Source organism: Hyaena hyaena, unplaced genomic scaffold (assembly GCF_003009895.1).
Source record: "Hyaena hyaena isolate Hyena2069 unplaced genomic scaffold, ASM300989v1 scaffold_15, whole genome shotgun sequence".
Taxonomy (NCBI): Eukaryota; Metazoa; Chordata; class Mammalia; order Carnivora; family Hyaenidae; genus Hyaena; species Hyaena hyaena.
In genome coordinates, this window is record NW_024080647.1 from 2,011,559 (window position 1) to 2,024,366 (window position 12,808).

Sequence of the window (12,808 nt, forward strand, 5' to 3'; positions counted from 1 at the left end):
TCAGAGATCCAAGCTGTTTATTCATTTAACCTTTGTAATCAATGAAAAAGAATGATTAAGGGATTTCCAGTAAAAATGTCTCTACTTTTGTTTTCCCTATATGGATTTTAAAGAAATACTAAGGGGACTGCATATTTATTAAATTTGACATGAAAAACTAAGCTGCATTTTACAGTAAATACGTGCTCATCTCTCAATATCTCCCCTGTGCCACCACCTAAATGGTGGACTCAAAATTTTTTTCAGGGTCAAAATGAATCTGAAAAGTAAAGATCGTGCAAGTTTTTCATAAGAGATCAGCAACTGAGGACAATCAACCAAAATCTTTTTTTTTTTAATTTTTTAAATGTTTATTTGTCTTTAAGAGAGAGAGACAGACCACGAGTGGGGCAGGGGCAGAGAGAGAAAGGAAGACACAGAATACGAAGCAGGCTCCAGGCTCTACGCAGAGCCGGATGTGAGGCTCAAACCCACACTGTGAGACCACGACTGAGCCACCCAGGTGCCCCTCAATCAAAATCTGTTGTGAGATTAGGTCCAAATGGTTCTCCTTAGGGTGAACTGGAATCCAAAGGAACTTCAACCATAAGAACCAAGACAGATCAAAATTACAGCCCACCAATGTTCTGTGTGCTTTGTGAGGAAGAGACTCCTCTACTCTCTACTCTCTAAATGTTTATTCAGAGCCCGACTCTACATAAACAATACGTACAGGATGGTACGGCTATCTCAACAGATAAGAGTAAAATCCATTTAGGCTTTCAACAACTTAAAGTTTATTATCTCTCTCAGGGATATTTTCATTTTCATTTAAAAAGATTTTGCTCAAACATTCAGAATCAGAAGAGTGGAACATAGGTTAAAATTCTTTGGGGACTTCAGGTTCCCATCTATAAATACTTAAGAGAATTAATGAGAAAACCTGGACCTGATCAGCCAGACCACAATGCACAGGCCACTGTCAATTAATAAAAACATCTTCACCATCTACTAAAAGTAAAGAATATCGGGGTGCCTGGTTGGCTCAGTCGGTTGGGCATCTGACTTCAGCTGAAGTCATGATCTCACAATTCATGAGTTCGAGGCCAGTACTGGGCTCTCTGCTGTCCGTGAGGAGCACGCTTTGGATCCTCAGTCCACCTTTCCCTCTATCCCTCCTCCCCACTCTCTCTCTCAAAAATAAATAAACATTTATTTTGAAAAAGAAGGATATTTTGAAAAAGTCAGTTAAGCGTCTCAGGTCAGGATCTCATGGCTAGTAAGTTTGAGCCCTGCGTCGGGCTCTGTGCTGACAGCTAGCTCATAACCTGGAGCCTGCTTCGGATTCTGTGTCTCCCTCTCTCTCTGCCCCTCCCCTGCTTGTGTTCTATCTGTCTGTCTGCCTATCTCTCAAAAATAAATAAGCATAAAAAAATTTAAAAAATAATAAAGACTATCAATTCACTATGTTGCACACCTGAAACTAATACAACACTGTGTGTCGACTATACTTCAATATAAAAAAATAAGAAAAAAAAGAATGTAGTGAGTTTTACATAAAACTAAATTTACTCACTTTATTATTTTAAGTAATCTCTATACCCAACCTAGGGCTTGAACTCACAAGCACACTCCCCTTACTGAGTCAGCCAGGTGGCCCCTAAATGTACTCACTTTAAGGGTTACCTTTACTCTTGAGATTTATGTATTGCCCACCATCTCTAATCTTTTTTTTAATAGTTTATTATCAAGTTGGTTTCCATATAACACCCAGTGCTCATCCTCACAAGTGCCCTCCTCCATGCCACCATCTCTAATCTTTAAATGACTCTGTTTATTAGTAAAATAATGGTAAACAGTAGGCAATTTTTATTACTTTATTTTATTAATGTGTTTATTTGGCAAAAATAAAAGGTTACAATGCCTGTGTCTGTTCTCCTATGTAAAAATGAAAATTGATTAATTCATGAAATCCACGTATTTGGAGGTCAATGAGCTAGATGATTTCTTTTCAGACTAGAAAGTAGCTCTAAAGAAATCTCAGAATCTTTTAAGTTTAAGGACAATTACATAACTCTAATATTTTCTAATAAACACCGCATATGAGAAAACAAGCATAAATCATAAGGAACATATACATCTCAACTAAGGTATTACCTACAAACAAATCATTCAGGATTTAATGATGATGATGACAGAAAGAGTCCCACACTAATGTGCAAGGAGGTAGATGGGAGAGAAACACCTTTCATAGCCTTAACTTTCACATAAGGAGAGGCTGGACTTAAACTCCACATTCACATTCACACTAGCTCTAAGACTTTGGGTGTGCTTCTTAACTCAAAGCTTCCTCAACTAAAATATAGGGATGATAGTATCTACCTCACAGAGTCATTATTAAAACCAAAGAAAATTAAATACCTGAAGCATCTAGTATATATAAAGTAGGCACTTAGAAATGGAAACGATTATCATCACTCTGATTACATGCAGTAACATTTCTCACAAAGCACAATTTGTCAGATCCTCCCAAAAGTATGCTTTTGAAAGCACACCTTTGCATGTGGTTATGCAGAGACACAATAAAAGCACACTGATGTTAGGAATGCACTCTCTGCAATGGATGTATGCGAAAAAATTAGAACCCATCTGTGTGTGTGTGTTTTCTAAAAATAAGCATGTCACATTCTCAGGAGAGTTAGCCAATCTATCAATACCAGTGCTAGACCTTTCAGCAGATAATTCTACTCTGCCCTTCAAGGTACTGATGAGCCCTGCTCTAAATTCTCAGTGCACAAAGACTCTCAAATAAGTTAATGGGAAGTCAATGGGAAATTGACTTTTCCTACTCTGTGCTGGTCTGAATGCAACGCTCTGTTAATCATGCCATCCTTCTTGTTCTCTTTCCTCCTACCCTAAATTAAAACTATTGGCGGAAACCCATACAGATATTTTACAGTTTTCATTACAATGAAACAATATCCTGGTTGAAGTTGAGGTCCGTCAAAAACCTACAACCTCACTGCTGGCTAAGATTAGAGTCTCTCGCTGACCAGCAAGGGCCCTGACTCCAGCATTTCCCCCAGAATACTACTTTGCATTTGTATAGAACTTTTAACTTTCCAAAGGGCTTTCACATCTATTATCCCATCTGATCATTACAATGACCCTGTGCAATAGAAGGGACAAGTATTATTATCCACAATTGACAGATGAGGCAACTAGAGCACAGAAAGGTTAAGTGATTTGCCTAAGGCCAGCAAGCCAGAGGAGAGCAGTGGTCTCCTGACTTCGGGTCCAGTGCTCTTTCCACCCCGCCACCAGAGAAGGTTTTGTAAACAGATTACAAACTCAGATAAAATAGAATAAAATGAGAGGAAATAAAACAAAATAAGAGGATGGCATAAATCAGGGCTCCGGGAAGCAATGTCCCTTCGTCATAGCTGGGTTTGGCAAGCTTACTAAAGTTTCAGAAATATACCCTTTTCTCTTGTTTATCTACTTCAGTCCTGAGACAAACACTTATGCAAATGTTCACTGAAATTTGAAACATAAAAGAAAAGTCATTCAGGATATATTCAAATCACTTTGATTCAGTAAGTAACCCTGTTCATTCTGGGATGGAAGAAAGAGGGAGGGAGGAAGAGTTATTTTAGTGCATAAAATAACTGAGAATACATTTTAAATCGTGTATCCATACCAAGCCTGCAGCTACATTATAACCATAGTCTGTTTGGAAGGGTGAAAGAGATCTCCAGTTGAAAGTAGATTTTGAAAAATTTTTTAGAGCCCAGGGGTTCATTTTTAATGAGCCGTTACTTTAAGTACTGCATAAAAAATACAGGAAATTGATAGTCCATTTAGTCTGCACCATACCTAATGCAAAAGTCATTAAGATGCATTATTCTTAATGTTCATGATATGATCAGTAAGTGTCTTTTGAAAAGAACATCCTTAACTTTCATGTAAGGAAACCCCTGAAAACCTTGTATGTAATACAGAAAAACGTTATGGCAACTGCGATTTACTTTTAGATCTTCCCTGTGCCAAGAAGCAGCATCCTCGACTGCATTAATGTTTTCAAAACAGTCCTCATTTGTAGTATACTTACATATGACAGCATTGCCTCCATTTCTTCATCGCTTCTCACTGTAATTCGATCACCGTCTTCATCCTCATCTGTTGAAAAGGCAACATAGGGTAAGAGATGAGACGTGCAGTTTTTAAATATACAAAAACCATGTTGGCAGGGAACATAATACAACTGCTTTTCACAACGTGAGAAAGTTTTGAGGATGTTGAGGTTATTGGTTTGTATTCCGGTCGGGTTTTTGTTTTTTTGGGTTTTGTTTTGTTTTGTTGTACAGAATATGAACAGAGTCCTGATAAAGAACTAAAAATTTCAGGGACAGCAGAAAATCAGAACAATTCTGCTTATGTCAATCATGACATGTATCTAGGGTAAAGTGTCGCTGGAGTGTGACTAAACAGGTTTGGTGTGGGGAACTTTAAAAACTGAAAGGAAGCCGTAGGTCTTTTCTACTATCAGTACTTTTCTTTCCCCACACAGCACCCTGTCCCAGTACTTTTCTTTCCCCACACAGCACCCTGTCCCAGTACTTTTCTTTCCCCATACAGCACCCTGTCCCCTACTTGCCCAGTCTTCCTCTCTCCCAGGCAAGCAGTCACGTCACAGTGGCATGACGAAAATGGCTCACGTATGCTGAACGCTACTACGCCCAACGCACCATGATTTGTGCTTCACACGCCACACCTCCATCCCACGATGTAGACCGTATGACTTGACTATTGCTATTCCTTTTTCACAGAAGAAGAACGGGAAGTTCAGCAGAAGGTTATACCTCACAAGGCAACTTGCACGCAGTTATCCCCACATCCCTTCTGCCTGGTAGCTCACTAGCTCTTTCTGAACAGTTTCATTTCTACTGGGTGCTCTGACTATAGTAAGTGAGCTTCAAATGGCCATGAATGCTATTCTGAAAAAATGCGATAGTCTTAAAACTAGAGGATAATTAGACTTTACAAAATACATAACCAGAATATATGGCTCAAAGTAGCCATATCCAGAAACATTTCAATGGTGCTTCCTTCTCCTGTTCAAAATAGTTTTGAAATACCTCTTCAAAAACTGCTTTAGGAACCCAAAATTAGGCCACTGAGAAACATCAGATCTCATTTTTAACCCAAAATGGAACTGCCCGCCTGATCACTCACCTACACAATCTGCCAGGCAGGACTCGGAATGACTTTGGCATATTTTAAAATATTTACTTAGCCACTTCACCCTTCTGAAAATAAAGATCTGTCGACAGAACAGCCTATATGTGATCGATTCTAAATGTATGGTTGAAAGAAAAATGCCAAAAGCATTTTGAGCAATAGCAGCATTGCTGGAAGATGTGCACAGCCTCCCTGGGGACAACTGAGAAGGGCAGGCTCTCTCTCAATTTGGATGCTTCAGCTCTATGGGCTTGTTAAACAATCAGTGTTGTTAATTTTGGGGGGGTCATTCTTGAGTATCTAATTGCTGATTTGATCAGATGCAGAGAACCTGATCCCAGGCCTGGAGAAACAGACAAATCTCAGGTCAGGAAGAGAATAAGCTTACACGACATGCTGTGGGGACTCTTGCTGAAAATACAGGGGCGGTTCAGTCCAGCACATGGAACTTCGCCCACCATACCTCAGTGGACCCTCCCTCCTGTCCAGCTGCAGTTCTGAAGATATTCCCCTGCTCAGTGGCCAGGCCATGGAAACCCTAGGAGGGAGCTTGTATTCTCTCTTAATTAGCCTATTTCAGAGCAAAATGCTACTTCCTTTTTTCTCCTCAGCAGCCAATAGCAATCTATCTGACAGCATGATAGAAACCAGCAGTTGAGCCAGCCCTGCTCAGTGACCAAGCCAACTGCTCTCACTGGGGTTTCTCTCCAAAGCATTTGTTCCTGGATCCTGGATTGTAGTTCATTCCCAAAGAGTTCCCCAATTCAATATAAATCAGTACCATCAAGTCACAGCGCTTAAATATCTACAAAAACAGGAGCTGTCCAGAGTCACTACTGTACTATGCTAAGAGCTGTCTGTTTTTAGTAGAAAAGGCACACAGTGGTCACTTTCAGTAACAAAGAAGGCACAGGCCTAAGAATGTACAGACATAAGGGACCATATAAGAATCTAACTCCTTCTTTCTTTTCTTTTCCCCTTCCTTCCACTCTGCCTCTTTCCCTCCCTCCCTTCCTTCCTTCTGCAGACACTATAAGCCAAATTGGGGAAGAAATGCCATTCGAGTTTTGGAAACAGGAGGAGTTTCTACATAAATTCTAACAACAGTATTTTCAAGGTTAAGTAAAAAAAATTCTTGCAAATACAGGAAACAAAGGGGAAAAACATATAATAGCATCAAGAGACATAATGTTATATACTACCACACATGAAAACACTTTACATTTCCATTTTAAAACCAAGTCAAATTCTGTTTAGATGTGGGCTACAATGATTTGTTCTTGATGAGGTTGGTAAAAAATGTCCAGCTTGAACAAAGTCGCTTTTTGTAGCGCTCCTGTCTACACCAGAGGTAGCTACAGAGACAGGGTTACAAAGGAACTGTTTACATTCAAATTTCAATATACACAAGACCTCAATAAGGTATTATTCACACAGGATGAGGAAGTGTTTGAAGTTTAATGAAACAGGTGAAAACCCTTTTTATAATTTGTAAAGAAAGGGCAGAAAAATTCCAGAAAAATCATTTAAATCAGAGTCTCTCTCGATCAGGAATAACACAACAATAAAAAGAGTTCTCTAAGCTCTCAAAGCCACAACTCGAACCTTTAAGGCTACTTAAACCAGGAGATTTTGGAATTCCATGAAATCTCTAAGGGGTCATTTCAGAAAAAAAAAAAATCTGTGACGGAAGTCAGCTACCAGAATAATTTCTTGGCTAGCGGTTTCATGAAATACTATAAGGACATGTGGCTTTAAGTGGACAGAAAACAGAGGCCAAAAGGCCAGGCTGGTGCTAAAGTGTTGGTGATGTCCCAATAAGGGGTCTGACTCCAAGTAAAATATTTTTGCTAAGTTGGAAGAAGCATTCTAATAAAGCCTGGGGATGAAACAAGACTTAGATGACAGAGTAATTAATGCTTCTTATGGATTAATAAGAGATTCCATTTTATGAAGGTATTGGTTTTCTCCATAAATTGCTCTTTGGGGAACTGACAAATTCTGTACTATTTGTGATCAGTAGTTTTAATGAAGACTCCTGTTCTTGTCAGAGAGGAAACTGAGTTGGAAAGTCCTCACACCGATGAGAAGACTGAAGATTCTGGCCAAAAGGCAAAACTCAAGCTACCTTCCCCCATGATGGCAGTCACACTGTTTGCCTTGACAATTAGAGTGAGAATACACTTCTCTGTAAAGACAATAAATTCCAAAGACATAGAGATGGCCAACAGACACCTGAAAAGGTGTTCCACATCGCTCATCATCAGGAAAACGCAAATCACAACCACAATGTGCTATCACCTCACACCTGTCAGAAAGGCTGCATCAAAAAGACAAGAGACAACAAGGAGCACCTGAGTGGCTCAGTCGGTTAAGCACCCAACTCTTGATCTCAGCTGTTTTTTTTTTTAATGCTTTAAAGTGTATATATTTTGAGACAGAGAGAGAGAGACTCCTAAGCAGGCTCCACACTGACAGCACAGAGACCGAGATCAAACCCACAAACTGCGAGATCATCACCTGAGGTCTTGATCTCAGGGTAGTGAGTTCAAGCCCCACATGGGTCTCCAAGCTGGGTATGGAGCCTACTTAAAAAAAAAAAAAAAAAGGAAGAAGAGAGAGAGAGAGACAAGAGACGATGTGGATATGGAGAAAAAGGGAACCCTGTGCGCTGTTGGTGGGAATGTAAACTGGTGCAGCCACCATGGAAAATAGTATGGGGTTTACTCAAAAAATTAAAAAGAGAACTACTATGTGATCTAGCAATTCTACTTCTGGGTATCTAGCCAAAGGAAACTAAATCACTCTCTCAAAGAAGTATATGAACTTCCATGCTCACTGCAGCATAGTGAACGTATGGAAACTACTCAAATGTCCACCAACAGACGAACAAAGATGTGGTGTATATATACAATGGAATAGTATTCAGCCACAAAAAAGCTATTTGCGACAACCTGGATGAATCCCAAAGAGGGCATTATGCTAAATCAGAAAACGCCAAATACTATATATCACTTATATGTGAAATTTTAAAAAGCCAAACTTAAGGAAACAGAGAGTGTGATTACTGGGGGCTAGGACAAATGGGGAGCTTTCGCCAAACTTAAACGTACAGTTATAAGTATAACAAGGTCTGGGGACCTAGGAGACCCAATGTAGAGCATGGGGATTATAGCTAATAACACCATATCATATACTTGCATGTTGCCAAATCTTAAATGTTCTCACCACAAAGAAGAAATAGTAGTTATGTGACAGGTTAGAGGTGCTAGCTATTGCCATGGTGGTGGTAATCTGTTTGTAATATATAACTGTATCACATCCGTAGGGTGAACCCCTTAAACTTACACAATGTTATAGGTCTATTATATCTCAATAAAGCTGGAGAAAAATTTTAACTAAAGACAGTGAATGGACAGGTATTACAAGTCACTATAGGATAAGAAAGTAGAAAGGCTTACCAAGCAATGTGGTAGAACAAGAACTTAAAACACTCCCCTGTTAAAAGTTGGACACACATAGCCATTCCAGCAACGACTGTGGCTATCTGCCAATCAAACTGGATTAGCTATAGAAAGAACACTAAATGGAAGTGTAAATCATAACAACTTACTAACGTGGCACAAAAAGTTTCAAGATTATAAATACGGTGTTGAAGAACACTAAAAAGTAGTAGTACTAAGTGATGAGAAGTAGAAAAAAATAATTTGAACTTTTTGTCTTATCCACAGAGGTTCTTTACCATCTGACCAAAAAAGCATTACTAGATATGACCGGGGAGGGGTGGGGGGGGGGGGGGCATTGCATGCGATAGATCTGATACACTGGTTCACAATGAGAATTCCAGACTTCTCTACTTGCCTGGAGCATAGTAATATGATTTTCCAGCACATTAGGGAAGCAAAAGTAGAACCAGAAAGTCTATGTACTGGCTGGATTTTGTTAATGTCACTTAAAATGGAGGAAAAAATCCTAGCAAGATACCAAATAGAGTGCAGCAGATGGAAAACAAATATTATGAAGCAATCTTCACAAAATCTGCAGTGTGTCACAAATACACAAAATGGCAGAGTTTGGGAAAAGAGAATCATAACAGGCCATATGTTGTTAGCAATTTTATTTGAAGCAACATGCAATCCAAAAGAGAAACCAAGAGGAGGAACATAAAGGCCCAATAGAGGAGACGCAGCCGCAGGTAAGGGGCGGTCAGGATGGCAAGCATAGTGCCTATCAAGGTAAAAACAGCAGTCAACTAGCAGACGCCAGGGGGCTCTCAGCCAAACAGCACCCACTGCAGTGACGGGGCTCAAGTGGGCTTTCGAGAGAAACAACCTAGCTTCTACAAAGAGCAACAGAAAGTTAAGGCAATATATAAGATGTCATTTGTCACATTTCCTTGGTGCCAGGTGAGAGTCAACGAGAACTACAGCAAAGGCATTTTTCCAAGGCAAGAGGAAAGACGGGCAAATGTAACTGTAGAAGTGAGAAACACATTCAACAAGAAGTTATCAGAAAGGCTGTCAAGTTTAGAGCCCTTCTCGGTGTAGCATCTAAGATCTGGACAGAACCAGCAGTTCCAGCCTTTATGGCCAAATCTTCACAGCCATGATTTTAGGGGTTTTTGACACACACACACACACACACGCACGCACGTGCAGAAGGATAAAGAGAGAGACCATCTTAGGCAGGCTCCATGCCAGGCATGGAGCTTGATCTCACAACCCTGAGATCATGACTTCAGCTAAAATCAAGAGCCAGACACTTAACCCACGGAGCCACCCAGGTACCCCTCACAGCCATGAATTTTAATTCAGCTCCATGTCCCCCCACCCCCCACCCCCGATTCCTTCTTCACTCCTTTGCACCCTTCCTCTCTCCAGCAAATATGTAAGTGCCCCTATGCAGCAGGCAATGTCCTGGGCACTAGGGATAGTAACAGTGGAAACAGAAAAAAGCCTTGTCCTCTTGGAGCTGACACTCTTGTTGCGACAGGCCGAGTGGGATGAGGGTGTGGGCTGCACAGGTATCTGGGGAAGGGGGAAGGAGTGTTCCAGGCAGAGGGGGCAGCTAATGCAGAGGCTTTGAGATAGAAGAATCACTGGCATGTGCAGGAGGCTGAAACAAAGGCAGAATGGCTAGCCTAGCAGGCGGGCACGACAGAAACAGGGTCAGAGAAGCAATGCTGCTGCAGAGGTGGGGGCAGATGAGAAAATGCAGGGCCTCGTAGGGCATTTTGAGGACTTGGCTTTTACTCCTGAGTAAGATGGAAATCACTAGAAGGTGCTGAGTGTTGTGACTCCACTTCTAAAGGATCGCTTTGGCTGTTATGTGCAGCACAGGCTCTGTGGAGGCAAAAGATGACACTGGAAGACCAGGTAGAAGACCCCCATCCTAATCTAGTCATCCGAGGTGAAGAAGATGGTGGCCTGAACCAGGCTGAGATTCGGAACAGTCGCCATGCACTAGATGTATCTTAAAGCCAGAGTGGACAGGATTTTCTGACGGATGAGATCCAGAAGCCTGGTCCTTATTACTTCATTCCTTCAACCCTCTATGCATTCCAGAAACACATACCTGTCCACCATGTGCCAGGTACTATGACAGGGTTTCTAGGGACTCAAGAATGAGCAGCATTGTCTGCTGCCCTCCAGGAATAACCAGCCTGGCACTTGGGTAAAGGAATTAAACTTCTTAATTTTCATGCAAAATAGCAAGACTACTAATAAGTAATTATTCTCATAAGACTAAAAAGGATCTGGATTTTGTGCATGGATGATATTGCAAACCAAAATTTCAACAAGTAAACGCTCTCTTAAAATAGTCCCAAATTCTAGGATGCATAATAAACTCTTAGCTGTTAAGTAATCTTTAGATTGTGTCATTGTGAATTACAGTTTTTCATTAACCTACCTAGTTCTACTTATAAGCAACCATTTATCCTCTACACATACTACAGTTTAAGAAAATGACACTTCAGCGTCCAACTTTGGCTCAGGTCATGATCTCACAGTTTTGTGAGTTCAAGTGCTGACAGCTCAGAGCCTGGAGCCTGCTTCAGATCCTGTGTCTCTCTCTCCCTCTTCCCCTCTCCTGCTCCCACTCTCTCTCACGTGCCCTCAAAAAATAAAATTAAAGGGGCGCCTGGGTGGCTTAGTCGGTTAAGCGTCCGACTTTCGCTTAGGTCACAATCTCGCGGTTCGTGGGTTCGAGCCCCGCGTCGGGCTCTGGGCTGACTGCCAGCTCAGAGCCTGGAGCCTATTTCAGAGTCTGTGTCTCCCTATCTCTCTGACCCTCCCCTGCTAGCTCTGTCTCTCTCTCTTTCTCTCCTAGAATAAAAAAAAAATTTAAAAAAATAAAAAAAATTAAATTAAAAAAATTGTTTTAATGAAACTTCATTTTTTCTAAATAATTTATTGTTTCCAAACATTTTATAATTTAGATTTTTCTCATTCTTTTTTTTTAATTTTTTTTTTTTTTAGCATTTATTCAGTTTTGAGAGACAGAGAATGAGTGGGGAGGGGCAGAGAGAGAGGAAAACACAGAATCTGAAACAGGCTCTGAGCCGTCAGCACAGAGCCTGATGTGGGGCTCGAACCCACAAACCGTGAGATCATGACCTGAGCTGAAGTCGGATGCTTAACCGACTGAGCCACCCAGGCGCCCCTCACTCAATCATTCTTAATGAGGCGTCTTTGCTATCTGGACGTGAAGGGTACATCCTACAGGTGTTTCTCCAGTCATCAGCTACAGTTGTCTATACTGTAAGCATTCACAATTTCTATCATTGCAATTTTGCTTTAAGTGGTCATATTATGCCAAGTTTAAAATGATGAACTGGCCTCAAAATTTCCATCCCAAAAAATCTTCCAGAAATTCCTGAAGCAACTGAAATGAGAAGGGTGCATCACGAGATCACAGTCGAAAAAGACAGGAGTAAAATAAAGCTTTATCCTACAACCGTGTTTTATGAACCAAAACTCAGGGGCACAGTTTGACAAGTGCGAAGATACTTACAAAGGCTACAGACCCAACTGTGTGAAGTCAGGGTGCCCCGCAAAAGTGGGGCCACATGGTATTCATAGGGAGACATCAGCATATAATGATTCTTTAATGAGAAGTCAACTTATAATGACTTATAATGATTCTTTCAAGTCACCGGTAAGAATTCACCAGTCACTCTGCAGCAGCCACTGGTCTAGAGAAGCGGGTGGGGGGACATGTAACAGAAATGCACAGGAAACTCATCAGTGGGCACAGCTGATTTTTATCACCTCGTGTGCTGGTGTACTCATTAATCTGTTAATGAAACTGTGAAAATCAGCAGGGGTCTCCGGGCCTGTGTGAATGTCAGTCTCCTACAGCATATGTAGGGCCCACACATGCAAACATCCAAGATTTTTTATGGCAATGGAATTTAGCTTCATCTCAGAAGTGTTCTCACATCTGGGAAAAGACAAATTTGTCAATAACTGGTATGGGGTCAACTGTCTATGTACTTGAAAAATAAAGTTGGATTCCCCACCTGACTCCTCCTGTCACCAAAACAGACTGGAGATGGTACAAAATTTTTAAGTCTTCTGACATTTGT

The 12,808-nt window shown here is 40.9% G+C and overlaps 1 protein-coding gene across 2 annotated transcripts in view; it reads right to left on the reverse strand.

Annotated features, from left to right (window-relative positions):
- MAP2K5 (mitogen-activated protein kinase kinase 5) overlaps positions 1–12,808 on the reverse strand; it is a 269,836-nt gene that overhangs the window by 244,149 nt on the left and 12,879 nt on the right. For both annotated transcript variants that reach the window (XM_039220044.1, XM_039220036.1), the window contains exon 3: positions 4,091–4,158. In XM_039220044.1, the coding sequence (XP_039075975.1) occupies positions 4,091–4,158 (68 nt within the window). The remainder of the gene's footprint in view (positions 1–4,090; positions 4,159–12,808) is intronic.